We start from the raw sequence: 27804 nt of genomic DNA, 5'->3' as shown, positions 1-27804 counted from the left end.
AGGATCCCAGATTGGAATCTCCCTTCTGCCATGGGTGGGTGATCTTGGGTCAGTCACAAACTCTCAGCCTCACCTATCCTACATGACTGGAGGATAAAACTGAGACATGAGAACCGGATAAGGTGCTCCGGGTGGTTTCCTTTCTGGAAAGCGAGATTTGGGGGGTGTGTGTGTGGAGGGGGGTAATAAACGAAGTAAGATGTTAAAATTTGGACTCCACCGGGGTCAAGGGGACTCACTCACCCCGCCCCTTTTACCTCCCTTCTCCTCTTCCCGCTTTTGTGCCCCGGACCCTGCGCGCACAGCCGCTTGCAACCCGGTCCCCTCTCCTCGCGGGGGCTCCCCGGTGGGCGCGCGCTGACGGCCGAGGGAGGGAGGAAAAGTGTCGGGAGAGAAGGAGAGAGGAGAGAAACTCCCCGGCCAATGAGCGCGGAGGAGCGGGGAAAGAGGCGCGGCGTGGGCGGCCTGCGAGCCTCCGCCTGTGGGGAGAGGGAGGGCGGCGTTTTGCTCGGCGGTCGGAGCAGCTGCTTCTCCTTAGCGGAGGGCAGCCTGCGCGGGGCTTCCTCTGCCTCTCCGGGCAGGACTTCCCCGTTGCTTCCCTTCTGTTCGCGGGGCTGCTCCTCACTTCCCTTCTCCTCTTCTCCTGCTCCTCCCTTCCCTCTGCTCGGGTCTCCACCCGTAATTTTTTCTCTCTAGAGGGAGAAGCCCCCTTCCTCTCCCTCCTCCTCCTCCTCCACCCCTCATTGTCTGGCGGAGCGGGTTACCCCTTTCAGGGCAGGGGAAACGATGGGCGAGGGGAAGCCCGCGCCAGTGGCGACTGCTGCTGCTGCTGCTGCAGCTGCGGGCACCACGTAGAGGAGGAGCCCCTCCTTCCGACCGGAGTAGCCCCAAGTCACTTGGGCCAAGTGGGAGCGCGCGGAGCCGCAGCGGTCCCGTCTGTGCCCCGCTTGAAGACGGGCGGGTGACTTTATTCCACGCGCCGCCGCCGCCGCCCAGCTGTGCCAGATGTGCGACCTGCTGGACTCGCAGCCCGCTGGCGAGAAGAAGCTCAGCAGGATGAAAAAGTTGCGGCGAACTTTGTCGGAGAGTTTCGGCCGAATCGGTGAGCCGGAGCGGGGGCTTGGCGGGCGGGCGGACTTGGGCGGCGGGAGGGCGCCTTGTCTGCCCGGGGAGTCCTGGGGCGGAGGGGCCATTCCTTCACGCGGAACTCCCCTCCGAGGCTCCAGCTCGTCTTCCCTTTGGTATATTTACCCCACAGAGCACACCTACGGAGCAGTCCTGAACACAGTTCAGCTCTTCTGAACCCAGTGGAGTCAGTGGATTTAGAAGGGCATGATTCTGCTAATGCTGTCACTCTGCCTGGTTTACTCCCTGAAGCTATTTTATTCTTGGAGCGTGCAACATCTGGATGGATCGGCATTCCGATCCGATGCGTGTTAACCTGGAACTTGATCGCGCAGAGTCCGGCACGGCTGCTGATTTTAGGGTTGCTAAATAAATACCTTTCTTGTATATAGAGTGAGGTGCTAGTTGTAAGCTGCATCAGATTGCAGAAATCGCCGGTAAAATCTACCCCTCCGAAATCCTCTGGTACATGTGATGTGTGGTAATGTCTCCTTTGTGGCAATGGGGATTCTAAACACCTGGCTGTTATTGAGTGATGGACTAGAGACATTACCTTGATTGAACTGCAGTGCAAGAAGAAAGTTTATGAGTGTGCCGATCATGGGGTGTTTGTGTGTACCAGCATTATATAGCTGGAAATTGGGCCATGTATTTTGAGAAGATATGAGTCACATATATTAGTGTGCCCTCCTTTTGCTCCAGAGAATATGACAATTAAATGGGCAGTGGCATTTTATGGTGTGGCTGTGTCGCTCATATCCATTAACCTCTGGAATCCTGACCGCAACAGGAATTTCTTAGGTTTGGGCACCAGCGACCCTGTTCAGTAGCAGTTGTGATAAAAGTTGTGGGGGGAAAGAATGCCTTTTAACTGCTCTGTTGATGGAGTAGAAATAAGCTTTGCGCCTCCCAGACGGTTCAGTGGTGAGAGGAAACCATGCTCGGAATTTGGACTTTGGTCAGAATATGTCAGCCAGGCTAACTTGGGATGCAGAAGTCTTCCTCTCTTTTCTTCCTGACCCTTCCCCCCTGTGCTTGAGTCCCAGGTTAATACAGCCCTAAATCTACAGCTCTGCTGCCCAACTGACTCACAAAGAGCTTGCAGGCTGAGCCTGAGCCACAGTGCAGAACAAATGCGCTAGGCTCTCCTTTTGTTTCTGCCGTTGTGTGTTTCATTCCCCAGCCAAAGTGGTACAGAAATAGTAACCACAAACTGTTCAGGTTTGGTTTGGTGCGAGTGGTCTGTTTCTATCCAATCTTGCTATCGATCCTTCTCCCCCGCTTCCCTGCCTGACATGGAGAGTCTTTTGCACCTTTAACTTTTATTGCTAGCTATGTCTGGAGTAAAGTGTGGGTGTGTGCCGCTAGTCTGAAGGTGAATAAGGCACCAGTTTCCTGCCTTTCCACCCCAGAACTGAGCATTTCCTAGAATTCATTTCAGATGTCTACTTCCAGACATGTCCCACTGATTTCAAAAGGACTTCTATGTATGCTGGAATGCAGTGTGAAGCTCTGATTCTAAGCATGCTAGCTCCGGAGCATGTCCCTTTGGAATTCAGGAGAATTTGCTTCCCAATAAACTTAGCTTTTCACCATTGCTAGGCATAGTAGTCTGTGTGCAGTGAAGGAAGGGGCTTTTGTTGGAAGAGATGGATAGCCAAGAGTGACCCGACTCTGACAATGAGTGCTAAGGATTTTCACACACGCCTGATTGTGGAAGGTTGAGAAAAAGGGCAGCCAAAGCCAAGTGTACTTTAGTTGCCAGTTGTCTGGCGTGGAAAGCCTATTGCATCCCAAGGCAAAAGTGAACAAGTTTAATTCTTCTTTCTGGGGCTCTCCATTTTGGATACATTTTAGTATTTTTTTTTAAATCTCACTGAAGTTGGAGTCATTCCAGATTGGCAGAGCAATGATTATTTTTATTTGAATCAATATTTAAAAGAATAAGTCAGCTTTTGAGTCACCCAACATATTTTTTAGCTGAAAGCATGAAAAAATATTGTTTCTTAAAGAGAGGAGAAGGGGGGAGATGGACAGTTCTGTCTTTTATCTTCTCAGCAACCCTGGGATGTAGGGTGTGCTTTGTCCATGCTGCTCGGTGATTGAGCTGGGATTTGAGTCTGTCTCCCCAGTCCTAGTTTAACTTCTGTGCCATGCTGCCTAGCCACTGTTCACACCCAGATTTTGGATATCAGTAACCAGTTTCGTTTGTTTCTACTTTCCCTAAAATAACCAGCTATATTTTATCTGTCTTGGAATTTTTGTTACTGCTTCTTTGGTCAAAACTTTTCCCAACTTTTTCCCATCAAATTGTTTCCAGTTTGTGCAGTTGGAAAACGATGAACTGTATGTAAAAAAGTGCACGTTGAAAGTATGTCAACTACTTTAATCATAATATATTGTGGAGCTTTTTTTTAGGTTAGGAAAAAAGTTGACTAATAGCAGATATAATAGATGTTTAGAAAATGATGCATTGTTTGATAGAGTGAGCAGAAAAAAATTCTCTCCTTTATTAAACTGAGGTCATCAATTAAAATATCTTGGCAGTAAATTCAAAGACAAAAGGAATTGCTTCCATGTACAATGAATCATTAATTAATGGCAGAAGATATGGTTTAGCCACTACTGTAGAATATAAGTATGACCTTGTTGGATCAGACCCAGGACTCATCTAACCCAGAATTCTGTTGCCCAGTGGCTAATTAGATGCCTCTAGAACAGGGGTCGGGAACCTTTTCCCCTCAAAGAGCCATTTGGCTCACCACCAAATTTGGCTCACCACCAAAGAGCCATTTGGCTTCCACCTCCTCTACCCCCCCCACTCCACTCGCTCGCCTCTGGTCCACTCCCCCGCCGACGTGCTTACTCTCTCGCCCCCCCCCCCTCCTCCGCTCACGCACCTCCCCCGCGGGCTGGAGATGTGCCCGCCCTGCTTCCTGCAGGGCGGGCGAAGAGGGGCCTGGCGGCTCGGCCTGCCCGGCCGCCGGGAGAGCGCCCGCCCTGCAAGCAACAGGGCGGGCAGGAGCCAAAGCCCGCAGCGCGGCCTTGCTGGCCGCGGGCTGGAGATGTGCCCGCCCTGCTTCCTGCGGCTCGGCCTGCCCGGCCGCCGGGAGAGCGCCCACCCCGCAAGCAGCGGGGCGGGCAGGAGCCAAAGCCCGTGCGCGTGGCCTCGCCGGCCGCGGGCTGGAGATGTGCCCACCCTGCTTCCTGCAGGGCGGGTGAAGAGGGGCCCGGCGGCTTGGCCTGCCCAGCCGCCGGGAGAGCGCCCGCCCCGCAAGCAGCGGGGTGGGCAGGAGCCAAAGCCCCCGCGTGCGGCCTCGCCGGCCGCGGGCTGGAGATGTGCCCGCCCTGTTTCCTGCAGGGCGGGCGAAGAGGGGGCCGGCGGCTCTGCTCGTGGAGCCGCAGAACAGCGGCGGAAGAGCCGCATGCGGCTCGCGAGCCCCAGGTTCCCGACCCCTGCTCTAGAACGTCCACAAGCAGAGCATGGTGCTGGGTTTGAGAGGAATTATGCCTTAATGTAGAGGCCCTTTTGTCATGGTGGCTAATAGCAACTGTCACCCTGCAAAGCCATCTAAGTTAGTGACAATCTCTATATCCTGGGGCACTGAGTTTCATAGGTTGATGTTGTGTGAAGAAGTGTTTCTCCACATCCTAAATCAATGTTGTTGGGTGCTGCTGCATGGTGGTACTTGGTAAGAAGGAGAAAAAGTTATTTACATCATGAATAAGTTTTATAAATTCCTATTATATTTCTTGTTGTTTTTTAAAAATCTGCCAACCTCCAAGTTTATAAGGAGAATGTTCCAACTTTTTCAATCCTTTTGAGTGCCCTGTACTTCAGCTTTTCCATTTCTTTTTTCTGTTCGGTCAACCAGAATAGTACACAGCATTCCACCTATTGCCATATTAGAGTCTATACAATTTCATTTAAATATTGGTGGTTTCATTTTTGACCCTTTTCTAAATCATTGTTAGCAAAGAGTTTGCCTTTTTCAGCACAGCTGCACAATGAATGTACCTGTTCAGGTGTGTTGTCCTAAGTGACCCTAAAACCCCTCTCCTGATTGGTTGCTACTGATTCAGTACACACATAAAGTGAGCATTTTTTTACCCCAGCATGTGTCATTTCATATATTGACCCTCACCTGCTGCAGCATCATCCAGTTTGAACACATGCTGTTGGAACATTCCACAATGCTCTTTGGTGTACACCCATCCTGAAAATGAAACTTAGATGTTTGGTTTCTTACACCCAATTCCAAATTGTTTGTGAACAAACTAAATTCTACTGGTTCCAGTGCTGATGATCTGTGTGGGAACCCACTTCGTGTCACTGTGAGCACTATCCATTTACTCTAGTCTTTTGTGTCTGATCATTTAACCCAGGGGTCCCCAAACTTTTTAAACAGGGGGCCAGTTCACGCATGGCCAGAGCCTAGCCGGGCTTTCCTCTGACCAAGTACGCCTTTCGCACTTATCCATCCGCTCCTCGACTCAGCTTCCTGGCCGAAGCCCCCACCTTCACGGTCCTCTTATCCGGCCCTGAAGCTCACGCCTTTCCCCTTTGCCGTGATTGGTATGGTCCCCTCCGCCAGCTTTGAATGAGCAGCGAAGCCGCCTGCGACTTGAGGTTGTTTGTCGGGGTGCTAAGCTCCAGCCCGAAGCTTGGTACCCTGATCTCTCGGTTTATAGCCAGCCTCTGGCGCGGGCGAAGCGGTCGCCCATTCCTGCCGCCTGAGGGGACCCAAAATTAATGCGGGTAAGGGAGGAGGAGAAAGGAAGCTCTGCCAATTTTCTCTATTTTACTTCGGTAATGGGTCCCCTCTAAGCCGCTGAATGGAATTACAGCCGCTCGCGCCATGCTGTTTGTAAACCTGGGGAAAAGGAGATAGAGAAGGGGGAGATCCGCTTCTGCCCAGCGGGCCGGATAAATGTCTTCCGGGGGCCTGATTTGGCCCCCGGGCCGTAGTTTGGGGACCCTTGATTTAACCAGTTACCATAAGAGGATCCTTGTTCTTATCCCTTGACTCTTCTGTTTACTCAAGCATCTGCAGTAACGGGCTTTGTTGATAATTTTTAGGAAGACTAAATTTATAATTTTACTGGGTTGTCTTTATCCCCATTTCACTCAAAGCAAGCTCGCAAAATTTGATGAGGCAGGACTTCTCTTTTTATAAGTTATACTGCAAAAGGCTTCCTAAACTTGTTCCGTGGTCTGCTTAATAATTTTATCTTCAATAAGTTTCCACGAACACAGATAAGTTGCCTGTGCTTTCTTGGATTTCATGTTGATCACTTAAAAAAAGAAAGATATGTTTGCTGCTGTCCAGTCCTTTGGTAGGAAGGGAAACTTCAAAAGTGCATTAGACAAATTAACAAAGGAGAGGCCTATTAACAGTTATTATTCTTAATGGCTGAAGGGAAGGCAAGTGGGGCTACTGAGTGGCTGTACCTGAGTGACATCACCCGAGGAGGCTGTCCTCTATGGGCTTTCCTCTCAGGGTTTGCAAAGGTATCTGGTTGGCTGCTCTGGGGTCCTGTCTAGCAAGACTGCTCTTATGCCACAGCAGCTCTTGAAAAAGTATATCTAAAGGAGTGAGGGAAACTTCTACTGTATATAGGACTCCTTCACATTAAAATAAAATATAAGAAACAACCTCATGTTAGTCAATGAGTTAAGTTAATTTTATATACTTAACACAGAAATTTGTGTTTCAATAATGCCTTGTTTGGAATGATATGAGAACCTCAAATTAAATCAACAATACTTAGAAGAGGGGTTTTTTTTGTACAGAATGAATTTTTTTATACTTCAATTGTTGGTGGTAATAATTTATAGTTATTGATGAATTGCATTTTGGGAGTATTTTGAAGTGCACAACCTTAGGAGGGTCTGTGTGCCATGATTAGGAATGGCCAAGGGGATCCTGGAAGTGTTGTGTGCACGTTCCTTCTAAAAGCCATTGGCCATTTACATACTTGTGGGCGTGCATTCTCTTTGGCTTCCGTGTCCATTATGCACACATTCCTTCCTCTTCAAAACTCACTGCGCCTCAGGTCAGACTCTCCTTACATTTTCCACTTTTTAGGGGAGAGCGAAGGGAAAGTGCACAGAATGCATTTGGCTTCTTTTGAGTTTTCTCACTCCTCCTGGCTTTCCCCACCCACACAAAAACAATTCCTTCCAATCAGCCAGAACAGGAAGTGGGAGGCTGCTTAATTGGACTGTGGACGCTTCACAGAGGGTTTGTCTTGTTCAGACTAAAAACCACGGAAAAAGCCCACTGTGAAATTCACAGCCCCGAGGTAAGCACTGCATGCACAAAAGCCTATTGAGAGAAGTGCCCATGAAATGTCCGTTTCTGCTGTGCCCGATCCCTTAATTTTTGTAAGGAAATAGACATGAAACCTGCCAAAATGTCTAAGCTGGGCCCTTCTTGTAACAGTCAGTTCTGCACATTAATTATGAATTGTTTGGAGGACATATTTGTATACGATTTTTTCCCCTGCCCCATTTCCAGATAACCTATTTGAAGTGGCTTGCAAAATAAAACATAAAACACAGTAAAAGTTGTTAATTTGTTTTTAATCCAGCCAGGGTATGAATAAGCACAAAACACTGAGCAGCTTAAAAGAAGTTCCATAAAATAATTCCTGAGCTAAAAGCAGACTATAGGAGTTATTTATGGAGACAAACCCCTTAACTAACAGCTTGGATGCTTGAGAGCAGGGCCAGAGCGAGGGGGAACAGTGCCCAGGGCACGCATGTGTCCCCCCGCCCCCCACGTCCCAGAATGCCCACCTTGGAACACCCCTGCCACGCCTCCGCACCAACGCGCCCCCAGTGCGTCCCCCCACCCCCTTGGCTCTATGCCACTGGTTGAGAGAGAATAGAGGTGTCAGTTGAGCCTCAAAGGGAAGGGTGTTCTACAGGTGAGGTTCCACTGACGAAAAAGCCCCATCTCTGGTCTCCACCTGCCTCACTTCTTCAGATGAGATAGGATCTTGTAAGGAAGATTTTAACTGGCAGGCAGTATAGGAGGAGGCAGTTTTTCAAGGACCTTGACCCCAAGCCATTTATGGCCTTAAAGTTGAGTGCCTGGAAATAGATGGGCATAACTGTCTTTGCCAAAACTCAGCTCATACTCAATGAAATTGGCCACTAATTCAAAAAGAATTCATTCGCTGTTCAAGGTTTTGCCATATATAGGCAAAGTACCACCTACTTAACTTTTCCAGTAACACAACTGACTCAAGAGCTATGGCCTCCATTGGAAGACAGCTTGAATGAGACCAGAATTCTAGTGTTGCAAGAAACTTTATGCTAATCTTCTGAATGCTTCATAATCTTGCAAAACCCTATCATGAAGTGTGCTTTTTCTCCTTATGCTCTCCACCTCATTTGGTTTTTTAAATGAAAGTTGCATCTTTAAATACCAGACCATAGAAAATATATTTCCATTCCTTGTAGGGCTCACATACTTTCCCCATTTTATTCACCTTTTCCTGTATAATTTCCCACTTTTTTTTGTTTAGTTAGGAACTCCAGTGCTGTAGGCAGTATTCTAAATGGGGATAATGCGTGAGTTAATGGTAGGGTATTATTCTATGCCTCTGTTTATTATACACTTGGTGAACCTGTCAGTGTTAAATCCATCTGCAAAACTACGAGCATAATACTTGGACTAGTGTAGTTCTACGAACTAGACTTTTGAAAGCTTAAAAAAAGCTGTAGCATGTAAAACTTGAGTAAATAATTTTTTTAGAATCTAAAGAGTTATCTCTGATGAAAAGAGGAAAAATGTTCATGGGAGCAAAGCCAAATTCCAAGCCTCAAGCAAATATTTATATCCCAGGGGATCATCCTATGACAATAACGCACATTTATAATATACATGAGTAACTGTGAATAATCAGAAGCGGGTCTAACTGCATTCTCCTTTCTCACGAGAGGAGGGAGTATTTAAAAGAAAAGGTTCTGCTGCTCAGGGACTACTAGGATTAGAGGCCCTAATATTAGTCTTGCACAGAGGCATAGCTCCAAGGGGAGGGGCGCGACGCACCAGGCGCGTGCCCCTGTGGGGGTGTGGCGAGGGCATGGCGGGACGGGGGTGTTCTGGGGCCAGGCAGAGGATGCACCAGTGCACCAGTGCTTTCCCCCTTGCTACGCCTCTGGTCTTGCATTTTATATGCTAGTTTTCTAGGAAGGCCGCCCTCCTAGCCACATCCAACAGTATTTCAGTGTTACCTCGCTTCTTCTACAGCTGTGGCCATTCCTTTATTCATCATACCCTCAAATTTTTCAATGCCAAAGTTGCCTTGAGATTGCTTTATGGAGTTCCAGTTTGGATTCAAGCTGTTAACCACTTCTTGAATTCTCTTCAATTCACATTTTTTCATAAGATAACTGAACTCCCGAATTGCGTGCCCTACACAGCCCTTTGCCTAGACTAGAGTTAGGTCAAAACTCCTTGGAATCAGCCGCTTGGCTGAGGGCTTTTAGATTCTGACTGCGAATTCATTTTCTCTCAGACTGTAATTCCCTGGTCCACCGCCTGCTCTCTGACACCCTGGTTTTCCATAATTGAAGAAAAAATGGCTTCTATTGGACTGTCAGTGGATTCAATCTGCCCTTTGTCCTATTCAGAAGCTTATACAAAATTAAAAGGTCAACAATTGGACAGAGAGTTCTCTACCCTAATCACTGCAGCCAAGAAAACTTGCTCTCCCCTGTATTTTTCTATCCCATTTGAACAGGGCACTTGCCACACTACCTGTATTGCTTAATAAACCCGGTTCAAAGGAGAGCCATAATGCTCACCAGGTTTAATGTTGTACCTTCCGTCTTGTTAACGTGGCAGATTTAACAAGCAAGAAAAGTCTAAAAGATTGTGCCTGTGTAATGCTGGCTCAATTGAATCTCTGGCCCGCCAATTATTACACTGTCCCAGATTTAAGAAAATCAGATCCAAGTATGTAAATCTTACTCCTTTACACTTACCCAATCTCCTTGATTTATTTAGATTACACTACTTGCTGGACAGTCCTGATCCTTCTCTCTGTGTGATAGTGGCAGCCTGGAAATTACTAAACGCCAGTAGATTTCCCTCCACTTAACATTTATTTCCTGCATTGTACATTTATGTTTTTTTTAAATCAGTTCTTTACTATTGTTGTATTGTTGTCTATACCAATAAAGGCTTGCTGCTAATGAAAAACTATATGCTAACTTTCTGCAAGCAGGGCTTTTTGATGTGACAGTTCTGAACTAACCTATTACATCTGCTGGTTTTCTTATATGCACAGCTTGCTGATGAAGGGAGTCTGAGAGTATGACTTCACTGAGCAGACTATATGCTGTCTTTATGTCATTGATACTACTTGTGTGGCTTCATTGTGGTAGTGATACCAAATGGGGCTCAGTAGGACTAAAATGGCCACCTGCCAGTTGGACAAAGTCTAAGAAAGCTGAAGTATATCCACACAAAAACCCCTCATTACAGCTCCTCTGGTTTTTATGCTTTTGCAGTTGTTCAGTGTGTGTTTTTGTCAAGGGGATACTCTTTCATAAAAGCAGGGGATGTGGAAGTGCAAGAGTCTGTGCCAACACCAGAACTCTTACAGAAGAGTAATTGCCAGCCCTTAGTGTAAAATTCAGGACTTTCTTTTTTCTGTGCTCGAAGCTTGGATTACCACCATCCAATTTGGCTGGCGCACATAGGATGCAGAATTACAGCTATTTGCAGTTCCGTTTCCACTCTTCTCCTGTGCTCCCATTCTCTTTGCTTCCATCCTAATAAAGCCTTAAACAGATTTTCAGTGGAAAAATGTGTACTGTGCAGCAGAAAAGAGAAGCATTTTGATAATTTTGTTGTTTAAAACCAGGCCTTGCCAGCAAAAGTGCCCAGCTTGTCTAGTGCTTTGGCTAGGAAGCTGATAATGCTAGCTGTAATAAACTATATTCAAGATATAAGACTTGGAGAGAGTCTCTCCCATTCAGCCTGTAGTTCTGCCTAGTGTTCTTGAAATAACTTTTACTAACTTGCCAGGAAATTCAAAGTTAGTGTGGGTTGCGTTTGTTAGTTCTGTCTTTAGGGCAGAGACAGGATAATAGGCTTACGGTACAATCTTAAGCCGAGTTCCACCTTAGAATGGTCTTCGAATGGAGTAGCTGCTTAACATTGCACTGTTAATTTTTTTTTGTTCTGACTTTCTGAGGCAATTAACCCTCTTGCCCCCCTCGGTTGATAAATTCAAGAAGTAGAAAAAGGGTTTCAGAGAGTAGTATATTAATACTCAGCCAGAATACCTGGAGGCATTCACTTTTTGGAAGGCATCTGGACAGAAATCCTTGATTTCCAGTCACCTATGCTAGAATCTCCTTTCTTTCTGAGATACAGCATTATTAGTGGCAGTCCTCTAATGTTGGCTGTGACTCTTCAGTACTTGAATCACTTGAGTGACTGGGAAGGATAGGAAAAAATTACAGACGGTACTTACCCTGTGTTGGCCAACACCTTGAGCGCTGTTTCTTATTTTGGAAATATTAGCTTTAGTTTGGAATCAGGTGTGAACTGGGAACATTGTGAATTTCCTTTGTATGGTTGGGCCTTTATGCAGTAGCTGCCAGCTCGCTCGAAATCTTGCATAAACATGAGAATGTTCAATTAGAATTAAGTACATCAGTGTGTCAGACTAACTACTGGAACATGCAGGTTCAAATCTCCACTCTTCCATGAAAGCTTGCTGGGTGATCTTGGGCAATGATGTAGCGCCAATGGGACAGGGGGGGCGGGATGACCTGGGCGTGTGCCGTGTGTGGGAGTGGTGTGGGCGTGGCGGGGCCCCTCATTCACACTCAGCCTAATATACCTCACAGGTTTGTTGTGAGGATAAAATGGAGAAGGAGCAAACAATGTTGTAAGCTAGACTATGTCTCCAATGGGGTCCAACAATATCAGATACAATTGAAGATAGCTGAATATTGTGTTACATATTAGTTAAGATATTTTAATGTATTTTCTCTGTTTCTTGCTTACCTTGATATTGGTGTGCAGAATTTATTATGAATGTTGATGTTTTATAGATGCACAGGAATAGTTTTTCTGACTGTATTGTAGCATTCCGTAACTTATTAATGCATTACAAATAACTCTTTCTGTCTTCTTTTTTTAAAGCCTTGAAGAAAGATGACAGCGGTTTCGACGAGGTAAGTTAAATGGCTTAATTGTGCTACTAAAAGCTGTGGAAATGTCTGACACTGACATTTGTGGATATGTTTGGTATCTCTGATTTTCTTGACCTTTGAATGTTGTGCTTCACAGAGGACGCTGGGATGAGTATTGATTTCCATATAAGATTAGACTGATGTTTATCAAGTACTTTTCAAAGTCAGTGTGCTGCATTAACCTTAATGTTTAAGCCTAGTCACTTTTGTGGAAAACATATACATGTAATCCATACTCTGGTGCTTAGTGACTGGGTGCTAAATAATAGATTTATCTTTGTTAGGATGAGATCTGGACAACCAGTTCCATGATACTGTGTCATTTGATGACAGGATTGCTTTGTGCCACCAGAAGTGGTCAATCGTGGGCAGCGGGGCCCACAAGAGATGTGAGAATTCATTCTGTTGGATATCTTGTTCTCTGTGTTGTTATCTGCTTGTAGAAATGAGAACTGGTGAACTGTGCGTTTTTATTATTTTCAAAAAGGGAAATGTAATTTTTCTAATTAATACCAACTTCCTCTTGGATGCCGCCCTGAGCCCTTCCCGGGAATGGGCGGCCTAGAAATTGAAAATAAATAAATAAAATAAAATTTATACCCAACAACATGTGTTATTAATTAAGTTTGCGGCACCTCCTTGCCTCTATTTTAAGAAAATGACAACCTATAGATTTTATGGGCTCTTATAACATCCCACCCACCTTTCCATTTAACATCCAGCCTAATGAAGAATTCCGAGAGGAAGTTTTACTCAGTATTTTGTGATATTGTAGTTGGTCCTTACAAAAAAGCACACCATTGTTCCATGGATTTTTTCCCCATGGATGCACTGTTTCTTCATTTTTTAAACAGAAATACGACACAGCTGAACAGTTTGTATCTAAAGGAAGAAAAGAAACCTGACAGTGGCACAAAAGATGTAGGTCTAAGATAGTGTATTCTTTGTTGATACCCTCACACACTGTGCCTGCATTAGACCCAAGTGAAGAATATTCCAATGAGCTTGCCAAAGAATTGGTACTCAAATACCTTCTGTGCACATACTTTGAGGGGGAGGGGCAATAACATATCATTTGTTTGTTCGTTGAAATATACCCTATTGGTCATACAGGTATCTTCGAGGTGGCTTGTGGTGACAGTAGGCATCAATAACAGTGCAATAAAGACAAGCTCAAACAGTCGAAAAACAAATTGGACAGTATTCTGTACTACCACTGAATGGAACTACTGTACTAGCTGAATGGAGCACACATAGCACATGAAGCTGCCTGATGCTGAGTTAGATCACTGGCCCATCGAGGTTAGTTTTGGGTATCTCATAGAGGTCTTTCATATCTGGAGGTCTTTTTAAACTGGAGATGCCAAGAATTGAATCTGGAACCTTCTGCATGCAAAACAGAGATTCTTCCTCAGAGCAATAGCCCCTCGTCCCAGAAGAGTATCTTTTCCCTTTAGCCCCATGTTTTTTAATTACTCCTTCCACTGAATGCTACAAGGCAGAGTAAGCCTTGAGGCCACAGCTGGGCATGCTTGTAACTTGATGTCCTGGAACTATGTCTCAACAAGCTGTTAAACTCTGTCCCTTTTACTCACACTGATCCTGACAGTGACAATGGGGAGGATTGGCAGCAGGTGTATAATGATCCCAAAGGCAAGGCTTTAAAAAATTAGAAGAATTGGTTTAGACAAGGCAATTTTGATCCTCCCTGTTTCAGGATTTTCAGTGTTTGAGTTTCTGTGCTTTGAAAATATTGAAGCAGGTGGTCTGGGGTAGTGTGAATTGGAAGTTTAAGGAAGAACATTGCAGTACTCTGAAAATGGAAAGTATCCAGAGGTAATAGAAAATCAGTGAGTCTCCCTGTGTTCAGTTCTTGATCTATGTATGTAACTCTGAGAAAGTATTGGAAATGACATTATAGTATAAGCACTGTAACTCATTAAAGCTGGGCTCATGAATTCTACCAATAAACCCTCTTGGCCTGTTTTCTTGCAAATTTTCCATCTTGCTTGTTTGTTTTTTGGTCTTTGAAAGAATCTAAAATGTTGACAACAAAATTAACAAGATGTTAGTAACTTTTTAGTGACTATACACACTTATGTAACCCCCCACCCCCGAAGTTTTCCAAGGAAAAATTGAGGAATTTTGGAACACACTGAAAAAACAGAAACAGAAAATATTTTTCAGTGCTGGACTGAGTGATTCAGATGCAAACTGCTGCATCTTATCGTATATTACCTTAGGATGTGTTTCAATTTTTACCATCTGAGAAGAAATTGGGAAATAAATTTTGTAGTAAACCAGAAGTGTCTTATTTGAACTGAAGCTGTTCCAAGCAGTTACTAGAGAACTAGCTGTATATTTGGGTTATCAATTTTAGTTATTTATTTTTGGTACATTTATTTCCTGCCCATCACCAAAATCCCTGGGCAGGGTACAATTGTAGAAATACAAACATATCAAACCATCCTAAAACCACTTTAATACATTGTCCTCATTCCTCAGCCTAGCCCCCCCCCCCCTCCCAAAAAAAATACATACCCACATTGAGCCCACCCCAACAAATTTCAGCATTTAAACTGGGGCTGAGGCTAAAACCAGGAGAGAGCTGGTATAGGCACCAGTCACTAAATGTTGGCTGATTCCATGTTGGAGGTAGCTGTTTTTAAATGGGTGCTTCCTAGAAACAAAGCATGATTTTTAAGCTGTTCTGAAGCACCTCCTGCTCCAATTAAGTACAGAGAAGTCAGGTTTGGCTTTGAGGAAGAGGTTCTTCGAGGAATAAGCAGGGGGAACCAGAAAATTCATTGGACACCTTGTTAGGGACCAGTGGAATATAGTGTACACAGGAGTTATCTAATTCTCTAGATTATGTTACACAACATTTTTTTTCTTTTTGAGTGAGCAAAACTTGTCTTAAAGTGTTTCACCCATTACAAAACCAAAAATATTTCACAGGAGTTGGGAATATGGGGAAACCAAGGGGATTTATTTTGAACATATCACCTTTCTTTTCCTTCACATGCCTAAAGGTGACACCAAAATATACTGAATGACTGTCCTTGCTCAAGAAAAGTGTGGCTTTAAGTGCATTATAGTTTCTGTCCTACCTGCTTTGTTTCACTGCATATGGTAGCCTGTATAATAGTTAAGCCCTGCAGAGTGTTCAGAGATGCCTTGGTGACCCAAAAAATAACCTTGTCAGGTTGGGCCATTGTTATCCTGATACTGAAAGAATAGTACCTTGTATAAAGCCAAGATCATGCCTGGGACGAAAACCGAGCAAAGTCAAACGATACATAAGTGACTAAGAAAAGCGTGAAGCAAGAACCAGTTCACATCAGATTGTCAGCTCACCTCCTAGAAACCACATGCCGTCTCTTGCATCAGTATGATTTTTGGCTGGTGTGTTTTATTTCATTTTATTGTAGTAGGCTTAGGCAGTACATGGCACTTAAGACCAAAATCCCTGTGTATCATGAAACCCCACTCCTTTAATGCAAAATGGGTCATGCTGCTGGTGACTTCAACCTGGGCTGCTGTCAGCTGTGAGGAAAAAAAGGCCCAACGAAGATAAATTTTCTCTTCTAGCTTAGTGCTAAGGTCTTATAGATTATTTAGCTGAAATGCCAAGGCTGTATTGTTCTACATATAGAGTTTAATTAAGACTCTGCTTTCTGGACCACTTCCTTTCTTGCTAATGAGTGATATCAGAGTGTGATCTCCACATCAGAGACAGGGCATACATTATTACAGGGTAGGGCAATCTGTAATAGCTATTTCTGCATACCTTCTTTCTGGCCCAGTGTTGTAGAGTACAGTCCTAAAATGAAAAAGCTTCTTCTCTTTTTTTCTGCAATAGGATATACAGAAATACTGGAGCCACCTTGGGCTGTGACACCCGTTGCTGAGCGCTGTGCAATTTTTGCATTATAGGAACAATTTACAACTTGATCTTTCTGTGGGGACAAGACAGACAATTGTCGTGATTGATTGCTGCAGCATGCTATCACAATATCCAACAAGATGTGGATAGAGATTTGAAATCTTAGCAGTTTAAGCCATTCCTTCTCCTATGCTTAAATTTACAACCTATCTCTCTTACTAGTTCAAGTTTATATTGCTTCATTTTTGAAGCTCTGTCTGGGGACCAGTTGCAGAGAGCTGGGCATTGTACTAGAGAGCAGTTGATTTTGCTAACCCTCCAGTGGAAGGCAAGATAGGCAATAATAATTTTTTTTCTTTTGCTATTTCTGTGCTTTATATATCAGGCTATTGATTTTTACACATGAACAATGCTTTGTTGGTAAAAAGGAGGTCATTCTTATTGCCCTGCATGCCAGGATAGCTATGTAGAGACTGCACCAGGAAACTGAAAAGGAAAAAGAGTCCAAATGGAAGTCGAGAGTATTTTTTAAAAAGGCAGGTTTGGTTACGATGAAGATAAGAATGATAAATGATGAAGGTAAAGCAAGTGTAGAGCTATCTTAAAACTAAAGGAAAGGTTGAGCCAAAAATTAGTCTAGATTTTGGGTGAGGGTTATGTTTGCCTCAAAATATTAATGATAGGTATACTTTTTTTTGGAGGTAAAGATCAGCTGGTTGGTAACTGATAGTTCATTTCTTGAAGTAGTGATATAAACTGTGAGATTGTTGTGGGTTTTCTGGGCTGTGTGGCCGTGGTCTGGTAGATCTTGTTCCCATCTACCAGACCACGGCCACACAGTCCAGAAAGCCCACAACTACCAGTTGAGTCTGGCCGTGAAAGCCTTCAACAATACATTGTTGTTGACGTGTGCATGATCTGGACTTGTGAGACATGTGAGTGAGCCTACCTTCCCAGTTCACACATGACAGCCAAAGGTTTTAGAAGAGGTCATTACTACCTCCTTTTCCTGGCAAGAACTTCTGATTTCTGTTTTAACACCTGATTTATAAAGAAAGCAGTGAAATCCTGTTGAATGCAGTAGCAGCTACTCAAGTACGGGTTTGAAAATTGTCTGCTAATGTAACCTCAGCTTGTGAGTTCTGTGGGGCAGTACTTGGAATGAGTTGCAACAACAATTTTTAAACAACAATATGGTTTACTTTTCTTTACAATTAACACTTGTAAAACATCAACATTTAACGTTACAATTCAAGGTCCTGTTCAGGTTGCATTTCAAGTCCTTCTATTTACAGTCTACTGATATTGCCAAGTCCAAATTCTTCTTTGCAAGTGGGTTGGCTCTGAAGACTCCAAGGGCTTGATGAACAGGTTGCAACATGATGAAGGTCTCCAGGAGAACTCTCACCCATTACAACCACAAAAGAAAACCCTGAAACAATAAACTCCAACATTTACAACATAGCAAAAACAACAACTACCTTCCCAGTAGTTCCCAACAATATTGCAATTACTCATCAAGGTGTTAAGGGCTTATAGAAATCAAGGTCCGAGTCTGGTAGCCTTGTCCTCTGCAAAAGAGCTCTTGCAACCTCTCTGCTGCTCCGAGTCTCCACCCCCTTACTGGGTCAACCCATTCTGGGCCAACCCATTCTGGGCATGGGGGTTACACTAAGTCTCGCTATGTCCTTGATCAGCAGAAGTACTCTCTCCTAACTCTCTGCAAACCAAGGAGAATTGCTTTGGAATTGCTTTGGAACGAACTAAGGGGAATTGCTTACTGCACAAGAATGCAGGACTTATGAGGAAAATAGCTTCCCTTCCCTTCTACATTAATTGAAGAGGCTTTTTATAAAAGCATGTACTATTAAAAGCAGCAAAAACATAGTGATCAAAAATTATAGCTGCTTTTTCCCCTCTCCCCAACTTATTTTGCTGTGGACTATTCCTGTTCTCCAGGAGCTGGCAAACTGAAATCGTGCATTTGATGTCTTTGATTTGCCCATTAAGCAAATTAGGTTTCTTGGCTTTTGAATCTTGCAGTATAGTAACTCTTGAGTTATACAAGTGGGGGACCCGTGAGGATTTGTCTGTGTGTGTGTGTGTGAAATCTAATTTTCTCCTTGCCCATTATTCCCTCTTTCCTTTCCCTGAAAGCCTCCATAGCTTCCCACCTCTGCTTACCTCATTCTCTCTTTTTCAGTCACCAGCCTAACTGGTCACTCCTCCTTCCTTCATTTTCCCCTCCTTCCCGACCGCTAGCCACCTCCTCCTAGGAAAAGTCTGGCCAAGTTGCCCAGTGCAGACTGCCAGACCAAGCCCAGTGCTACAGGAACTTGCAAAGACTTGCAAAGGGCACCACAGTTTTCCCTATATCCTTGTCCCAATACTATTTCCTCTTTCCCTCCTCCTAACAGCCCTCCATATCCTCACTTTTCCCTCCTTTCCTGTCCATCAACCAACCTACTGCTTATCTGCCCCTTTTCACTTGTCTATTATTTACTACCTTTATGCCTCGTCTTTCTTCACACTGTTGATTCAAAACAACTTATATTATCTTGAACCTGTGAGGTAGGTTAGGCCAGGAGTGTATGATTTGCTCAGAGTCAGCAGTAAGATTCTAAGGCAGAGTGGGGATTTGAACCTGTTCTCCTATATCCTAGTCTGACATTCTAACCACTTCACCACACTGACTTTTGTGTGGTAGCTGTTGTTGAACAGTAGCAAGCAATTAGGACTGGGTTTGTAGCAAGTCATCTGGTAATAGCTACCTGGCCTGGTCCTAATGAGTTTTTCTCAAAGGCTAAACAGCATCCTGTCTTCAACTGGCACAAGGCTTCAACTGGCACTGCTATTGTAGTTGCCTAATAATGGACACAGTGGACATTTCCCCCCCTTAAAGCTACAGGTACTGTTTCTAGCGTGTGTGTGTGTGTGTGTGTGTGTGTGTGTGTGTGTGTGTGTGAACAGAATTTTATCATTATAACTCAGATCTGCCTTAGGAAAAATACAAGCAAACCAAAGCATTTTTGTCACTTTATTGAAGGAAGAATCAAGGATGTGATGAGAAGTAATCTAGTAGTTATGGGCTATAGGTATCATTGCAAATGGAATATCAAATATATGAGTCTTGAGTATGTAGATATTGATAATGTTATGATGGAAAATTTTTGAGGGTGTGTATCCCAAAATGCTTGTAAGAAATATGCTGTAAGCCTTATTCCCAGTGGAACACAAAGTATTGTGACCTTTTCTTGTTTGAACAGCTGGACTGCCAACATTTCGTTATGGAAAGCTGAAATGATTTCTGTTACAGATGTCTCGTTTTTCCCAGCAATATGTTGTCCTCAAATAGCTATGATTTGTAGAAGTTTTGAGAATTTGTTTTTTCAAGGACTCTTGAATGTTATCAGACTATTATTGCTATATTGGGTGTCCTTCCCCTTCACATTCTTTTGTGTATCTTGAGGAGTAGATAATAGAAGGACCAGAGCTTTGTATAAGCTTGTTGCTGTATATGAAAACAGCAAAATAATAACCTGTTATTTAATAAACTGAAGGACAGTTATTTAACAAACAGAAGGACAGAGAAAATTGCTTTTTCCCCCTTCACTTGAACCCCAGATGTTCCCTGGAAACTTAGGGACAGGAACAGGGAAAGGGGGTGGTGGTGTTGGGACAATTCTAGAAACAGTAACTTGGGAGAACAAAGGGGTAGCTGAAGACCTTATCTAAGGTAACTTCGTTCTTACGTACATGTAAAAGACATGCCTTATAAAATGAGTTAATTACCATTTTAATTAAACTGAATTTGTATAGAGATTATATGTAGCTCAAGAGTCTGACTTTTTCAGTTGCCAGGACAGCTGAGGCACTTGGTGTCTTGCTAATTCTCCCTATTATTACTATGACTACTGCTGCTACTACAGTTTCTTCTATGATGCACTCTTTATCTGCTTGAGTATAGACTAGCTTAGAAGCCATACCAGAAGAATTCTTCTCCTACTGATTTTATTCCTTCTAAAATAACATCTTTCTTTGAAGTGGAATGTAACTCACTGAGTCCCAGACTATTTCTTTTTTCTTTGGGCTATTTTTCCCCCTTAAGAAGCTCTGAAACTTTCAGCCATCATTTGCTTGAATTTTAAATTTTAGATGCCACAGATGAAGGCGAAATATTCTGAGCTAAAGCTATCAAACCACAGCCACACAACCTGGAAAACCCAGAACAACCAGTTGATTCTGGCAATGAAGGCCTTTGATAATGATTTTTCTCTTTCTGCCCAAGGCTGGAAGGAACCGTGAAAACATTTTTTAAAAGATCTGAGCTAAACCCTTATGGGTATGGCTTGAGCCATCTAGTTTTACTCCTGACCAGGGAAGGGAAGGGTCTGATGAGCAATGAGTTCTACTTGTTGTTTAGGTGAACTGCATTAAGTGACAGAGGCTGGTTTGACCACCTGAATCCTTGCTTTAGAAATGCTACTTTACTATAGGACCTTAATATTCTGTGGCTGAGAGCCACAGCAGTAAGAGGGGTGATGGGAAATAGTTGGGTGTAGGAAGAGTGCTTATTGGAGTGATCCCTTATCAAAACGCTCTTTCTATTTATAAACAGAAATGTATAAACCCTGTTCTGGAAATTGACTATTTATAAAGAAAGCCTAAAGGCGTAGTGTCAGGGACAGCTGGTGCCTCTGAACAGTCCTATACATCCTGTCTACCCTGTAAAACTGCTCCTTCCAACTTTAGTGGTGATCTTAAATGTAGTGCCAACTATATTTAGAAGTACTACTTGCTGAGAGAGGTGATCAGGTAGGACAGGAAGTAGAATTTGGCCTGGGTCTAGTCTATTTTACTGAGTGTTGCCCTAGTTGTTGTTCCTATTTAAGATATGTAATACACTAAGTTTGGAACTTATGCTCCATTGTTTGATAGAACAGTTCAAGCAGTTATCCACGATATATTATGGAATCTCCATGTTGATGCTGGAGACAGACAAGATGGTTTTCTGTCCAGTTTCTGTGCCTGTTGGACTGGTGAAATCCCCACTTAGCCATGCAGCAATGGGCAATCTTGAACCAGTTACTGGCTCTCATAAAGTTATGGTTGTGAGGATATCATGGAGGGGATAACAATGTTGTAACCTACTTTGAGTCCCTGTTGGGAGAAAAGCTGGATACAAATAATTTACATTAGGATCTGGCCTAGTAAGAACCACCAACTGAGGAGAAGGCCAATGGGTACCTTCTAAAACTAGGCATGAGTTCATAATCTGGTACTCAGAGGGAGACATTATCAGTCACCAGCATGGCCAATTGGCCATGCTGGCAGGGGCTGATGGGAATTGTAGTCCATAACATCTGGAGTGCCAAAGGTTCGCCACCACTGTCCTAGTCTAACACCTGCTGCTGTGGCACACTCTGGGTTTCTTCTTTTCTGAGTCTCACATACACAGTTACAAAAGGGCAGAATAAATTAAGGCCGCCTCACAAGGTAATGTTATATACAACAAGAAATGAACTTAGGAATTAATTGTCACAAAGTCTGGTGAAGCCTGGTACTTTGATAGTTTTTAAAAGGGCCAGATATCAACAACTATTAACCATAAAACTTTCTCTTTTCAGAAGCAGTATATTTGTATAATAGTTGTATGATCTGTATTATAGATTATTACCAAAGTGAATAAGAAGCAGAAGGTTGGGTGACTGATAAGTGGTGGATTTTTGTCTTTTTAAGCACAAATATTTTTCAGCAAGTAAGGGAAGGATGATTATATTTCAGTATATTCTCTACCTGTGAGCAGTCTGAAGAAGAGAGAGTTCAATACATCCTGGCTGATTCTTTTCTAAGAGTAAACTTTGTACAACTGTTGTCTTATTCCAGATGCTAAGCACTATTATTACACACACACACACACACACGCACACACACACACACACACACAAATATATTATATCCTTCCCTTACTTGCTGAAAAATATTTGTGCTTAAAAAGACAAAAATCCACCACTTATCAGTCACCCAACCTTCTGCTTCTTATTCACTTTGGTAATAATCTATAATACAGATCATACAACTATTATACAAATATACTGCTTCTGAAAAGAGAAAGTTTTATGGTTAATAGTTGTTGATATCTGGCCCTTTTAAAAAATATGGAAAAATTGTCTTGGAAGGAAGTAACTGTTAGAAAGGCAAGCATTATCCTAACTTTCTTCTTCAAACTTGTTTCCTGATTTACTTAAAGATAAGGAGCTTGATTGTTTCCTGCTATCAAACAAGGCTTGTTTTTCCTAAGCATTCATATAATATGTAAGATCTATGTTAAGCCTAGACTTTATTTTGCTCAGTCTCTCTCTCTCTCTCTCTCTCTCTCTCTCTCTCTCTGGTTCTCTCTCTCTCTCTGGTTAAGGAAAATGAATATTTTTTCCCTTGTCCCAAAGGTTTTTTATTTTTTGAGGTTGTGGTGGTGTCTTGAGAAGTGAACAGATAAGAGAAGGAAATACATGATGGTCACTGGCTTGCCAGAGGTAGTTGTGTACTATGAGGGTGAAACTGAGACGTATGCAGTGTTAATTGAACGTGATAAAAGATAAAATTAGATGAAAATGGGAAATGAACTGGTAATATATTTGTAGATTCCCCAGTGTGACACAACCACGGGCTTTAGTTCCTTGGGTACAGATCAGACTTCAGAACTTGTAGTTTGACCAGTGGTTTATTTTAATGGTTTGTTTGTTACTGTTACATTGTTTTAATTGTAGGCTGCCTTGAGCAGGACTCTGAAGAGATGGCATTGAAATATCCTTAATAAATACATATGTGTGTTAAGCATCTTTAAGTCAATGTATTGTCGAAGGCTTTCACGGCCGGATTCAACTGGTTCTGGTGGGTTTTCCAGGCTATTTGGCCGTGGTCTTGTGGATCTTGTTCCTAACATTTCGCCTGCATCTGTGGCTGGCACCTTCAGAGGTGTATCACACCTTTTTCTCTGTTAGGAACAAGATCCACCAGACCTGGAAAACTCACCAGAACCATCTTTAAGTCATTTCCGACATGGCAACCCTATGAACCATGGTCCTCCAAAACATTCTATCATTAATAGCCTTGCTCAGGTCTTGCAACTGAGGGAAATATAAATGCATGCATTAAAAAATGACTTGGTAATATATGTAGATTTCTACTGAGGAAACAAGGTGGGCATGGTGCAGGCATTGTAGTGAACAAAGACTAAATTGATGTGGGTTCTGTATGATTACCTTTTTTCTTGCCTAGAAAATTTATAGTACTGTTATCTCTTGCACACTTCCATTTAGGATGACATTGAGTTGTGTTTTGTCTGTGTGCAAAAATCCTGTCCTTGAATTTGTGTCACAGTTAACCGTAGTCTCTCACATCCAGTTTATTACATTATCTGTGGTTGCTCCTTTCAGATTCATAATTTAATCTGATTTTAGTTTAATGTGATTGAGCAGCATATAAAGTGGTGTTTCTGAGAGGTTTGCTCTAGCAGCCAGTGCTTCAGTAGCAGTCATTTCAGCCACAGCTTAATTCCACCTTTTCTTGAATTGTTTTTAAATGTTGTCTCAGCATTTTTTTTAGCTGTACAAGAAATATGAATGTCATGTTGGATGTTAAGGAAGAGAGCGTTCAATATTTGCTTGCTAGTCAGAATTTGTGAACATAAGGACAGTCCTGCTGAACTAAACCAGTGGATCTGCCCATGTATGAGGAAGAGAGCTTTGACTCTCTAAAGTTTATACACTAAAATTCTTGCTGCCTCTGAGCTGCTGCTGTACTCTAACTGTTTCACACTGTAGATATTAGTTGCCCTTGAAATCCGAAAAACAGAGCACAGTATCCAAGACCTTTCCTCGATGTTGCTTCCTAATACTGGTATTTTGCTAGCATTGATTCCACAAAAGGGCCATCTGTAGAGCTCAAGTAAAACACATTTTAGTCATAAAAACTTCAAGTAGAGTTTGTAAGCATCTCTTCTATTAAGATCAGTGGGATTCACGTGTATAATCTGGTGATTTATCACATCCATGGAGAATGCTAATTGTTGGGGCTGAGTTATTGACGGAGACTCTGACACCATTATTACTATGACTTGCTGTAAATAACATCTGATTTGGAGGGGTTTTTTTCCTAAGAAGAATGGAAGGCTAGATAAAATTTATTGGTTAATCGTACATGCATCATGGTTTCAAAGCAAAAGAGGGCCTTGTGCTAATGTTGGTATTCCTAGATTATAAATAAAATTTTGGGGAAGAGATATGAGTCAGTAGCTTTTCAGAATCTATCTATATAAAAAGCTAACAGTGACTCTGTTAGTCACGCCCTAACGCCGAAATGGCTGGATGGATTGCTTCCAAATTTTCACATGACGCTCCTCCCTGTTACGGGCAGGTAATCAGACCTTCAAATCACCGAAAGCCCATACCTGAGCCAGGTAAAACATCTTTTTTTCCTACGCATTCAGGCCATGAAGCTATTTTCAGTTTAACTTCTGTCAAATTTTAGGAATGTTCGCGTAGCCTCGCACTATCTCTAGCCTGAGGGCTTGGTATGCCCTTAGAATGTTCGCACAGATGGGCAGAGATGAGCATTGAAAACAGTAAATAGGTAATACTGTTAGGTAATATGACGAAGTTAAACCCATACACACTTTGCCATGTGAGACACCAGGTGGGGTTCCCCCCCTCACACACAGGTAACTTTCATTCTCTGTGCCTCACCCACTGCTACCACATAACACACATACTTTCATACACATCCAGCTCATCCTCACACACCTCCCTCTGCCCTCCCTCACATCCAACCACCACTTACCCACTTCCTCACCCATATTCGCCACAGTTCTCTTTTACTAAAAGCGAGTTGGAGTTTGCCTTTTTCTTCTAAGAAAATCCGCAGGGTGGGGGCGAACCAACAATACTGGCTCCGCTTCTTTTGCACATGGCCCTTTAAGAACCCAGGGAGCTGGCCTTGATCTGAGCACCTCACCACCCTGCCTCTGCTGCCTGACTGTGATAGCCTCCTTGCCCCAGTTCTGCCTTCCCCAAGCCAGGACTGTGCGTGTCAACTAGCCTCATGGACAGTGGGATTCGCACTCTGGACAGTTCCGTTGTGGAATGGAAAGGGTTACCTTATACTAAAAAAACAAGACACCACCATATAACAATGTGAATTGAAAAGGAAAAGAGGGATTCCATTTGATCACCCCAAAAGGCTATGCTGCGGATCATTGGACCTGCATGGACATCTGTGTGCGTTGCAGACTGTGATGAGAAGGACAATTGCCACATCAACGCATGGCCGGGCCCTGCTAGTATTAAATATATGTAGATCTCATTCCAATTATGACATTGGTTGGTCAACAGTCAAGAATCCTGAGGCATCTTAAAAACAAAAAATGTATGAGTGGGTTAGAAATATCACGTTTCATCAGTTGAATGAGTATGTATGTAAGTGTCACATGTGACTGCATATTTCATCAGACCATTGGTCTGTCAGGGTCAGCACTGTCTATTCGAGGGTCTCTATTCTTGTTGAACCTATGGAAACTCTTGGAATTTGGAGAAAAAGTAGTGGGTACCTCCACAAAATGACTGCCATGGGAGGCAATTGCAAAATGTTTGGAGGTTCCAAGCCAAGCATCCTGTTACAGTAGGGGAAACTGTTCTGAATGGCCATCTTCACAGATCCAAATCTTCCTGGCATTTTTCTAAAATTCCTTCTGCTCCCAGTGAGATGGAACAAAGCCGTAAGCAAGCAGCTACCACTTTGTAGGGAAGTCACTGGTTTACTGTCGATTGGCAGCAACTCTCCAGTTTTGCAGGTTGAGGTCTTTCATATTACCAACTGCCTTCTGTGTCAGAAATTGGACCTGAGACCTTGTGCATGCAAAGAAGGTACTGTCTCATTGGGCAACATGTGTGCAGATTAAAAGAAAATGTCTTGTACAGAACTGTAGAGCCTGAATAATAACACAAAGTGTATGTTAACCCTTCGCAGAACGCTAGGTTCAGTATATGCCATTCCCTCTGTGAAGCCAAAGACTAAGTAGGGACGTTGTTCAATCTGAATAATAATAATAGTAGATCACAGGTGTAGTATACACATATCTGTGTACAATATAAATCACAATAGTTCAGAGGCATACCTAGGCAAACTGGAGCCCTGGGCAAAACCTGGATTTGATGCCCCTCCCATGGGCGGCCACCTTCCCCCACCATGATCAAACAATGATTTTGATCAAAACCATCATATTTTAGAACATCCCCCAACTCACAAATCTGGATTTAAAAAGAGAATCTGGAGAAATTTAGGGGGTGCCTGTTGTCAGGGGTGCAATTATTAAGATAGCAGCACCAAAATTTCAGAGTATCTTTGTGAGACCCTACTGATGATATCACCCAAGTTTGGTGAAGTTTGGTTCAGGGAGTCCAAAGTTATGGACCCTCAAAGGTGTAGCCCCCATCTCCTATTAGCTCCCGTTGGAAACAATGGGGGATGGGGCACTCCCTTTGGGAGTTCATAACTTTGGACTCCCTAAACCAAACCTCACCAAACCCGGGTCATATCATCAGGAGAGTCTCCCAAAAAATCCCTGAAATTTTGGTGCTACTAGGCTAAAATCCACGCCCCTTGCAGGCCAAAAAGCAGAAAAAACACTGAAAATACAAAATCCCCCACAAATGAACCTACAATTTTGTCGGCCACCACAAGGTGGCGCCCTGGGCAGCTGCCCACTTTGCCCAATGGGAGGAACGCCTCTGCAATAGTTTGACTTGCTTAGTTGTTCAGGAAAATCAGTTTTGGGGCATCTCCTTTCAAGGGTACTTCAGGTTTTATTTAACATTTAGCACAAAATGTTTCCTGGTGTGGATAATGTAATTGCATAAACTCATGTGAGAATTTAAAATGCATTTGTACTCTTCTGGTAATGAAGTCTTGTCTTTGATGTAGCCATTACCAGCCCATTTTCCTAAATCTAATAGTCTTTCGGTGGTAAAACAGAACCTTTTCTCATCAAAAGATAAGAGCTGATTGCTTTTCTCATTTGTTTATCCAGAGTTTTCTATTGATCTTCTCTTCAATGCTGTGAATGAGTGATCGACAGAACTTTCTAATCTTTTACATGCATAATTGTGTTGGTCAGCCTTTTTCCCATTTATTGTGGAAATATGAAATTCCTTGGGGACAGTCCTGGAAATGTAAGCAAATGTAAGGAGAACCCTTACACCACAATTCTCTCTATGCTTGTTTGTGTACTGTGTTTTCTAAACCTTCAGGCCGCATCTTACTTTCTGTGAAGTTAAATTGAAATGGCCTTTTAATGAAGGTCAGGGACTAACTTTTAATTTTAATGTAACTAGACTAACTTTTTGTTCTTTTAATGGAATAATTTAACCTGGGAATTCAGATGCAAACATTGTCTGCAATTCTTCGTTTGTCTGGTATTCAGGGCTGGTTTACAGGAGAGTTTACAGAATTCCGAAGTGGTAAGAAGGAGTAGGGTTGCTAGCTCTGGATTTGGAAATACCTGAAGATTTTG

The 27804-nt window shown here is 43.1% G+C and overlaps 1 protein-coding gene across 1 annotated transcript in view; it reads left to right on the top strand.

Moving 5' to 3' along the window:
- Positions 1-495: 495 nt before the first annotated feature.
- The window catches only part of CDK14 (cyclin dependent kinase 14), a 297405-nt gene continuing 270096 nt past the window's right edge, over positions 496-27804 (top strand). Inside the window, exons 1-2 of the mRNA XM_048510771.1 lie at positions 496-1102; positions 12303-12334. Of these exons, the coding sequence (XP_048366728.1) occupies positions 1006-1102; positions 12303-12334 (129 nt within the window). The 5' untranslated portion in view covers positions 496-1005. The remainder of the gene's footprint in view (positions 1103-12302; positions 12335-27804) is intronic.

The sequence above is a fragment of the Sphaerodactylus townsendi genome, linkage group LG11 (assembly GCF_021028975.2).
Source record: "Sphaerodactylus townsendi isolate TG3544 linkage group LG11, MPM_Stown_v2.3, whole genome shotgun sequence".
Lineage (NCBI taxonomy): Eukaryota > Metazoa > Chordata > Lepidosauria > Squamata > Sphaerodactylidae > Sphaerodactylus > Sphaerodactylus townsendi.
This window is presented reverse-complemented; position numbering and strand designations above follow the sequence as displayed.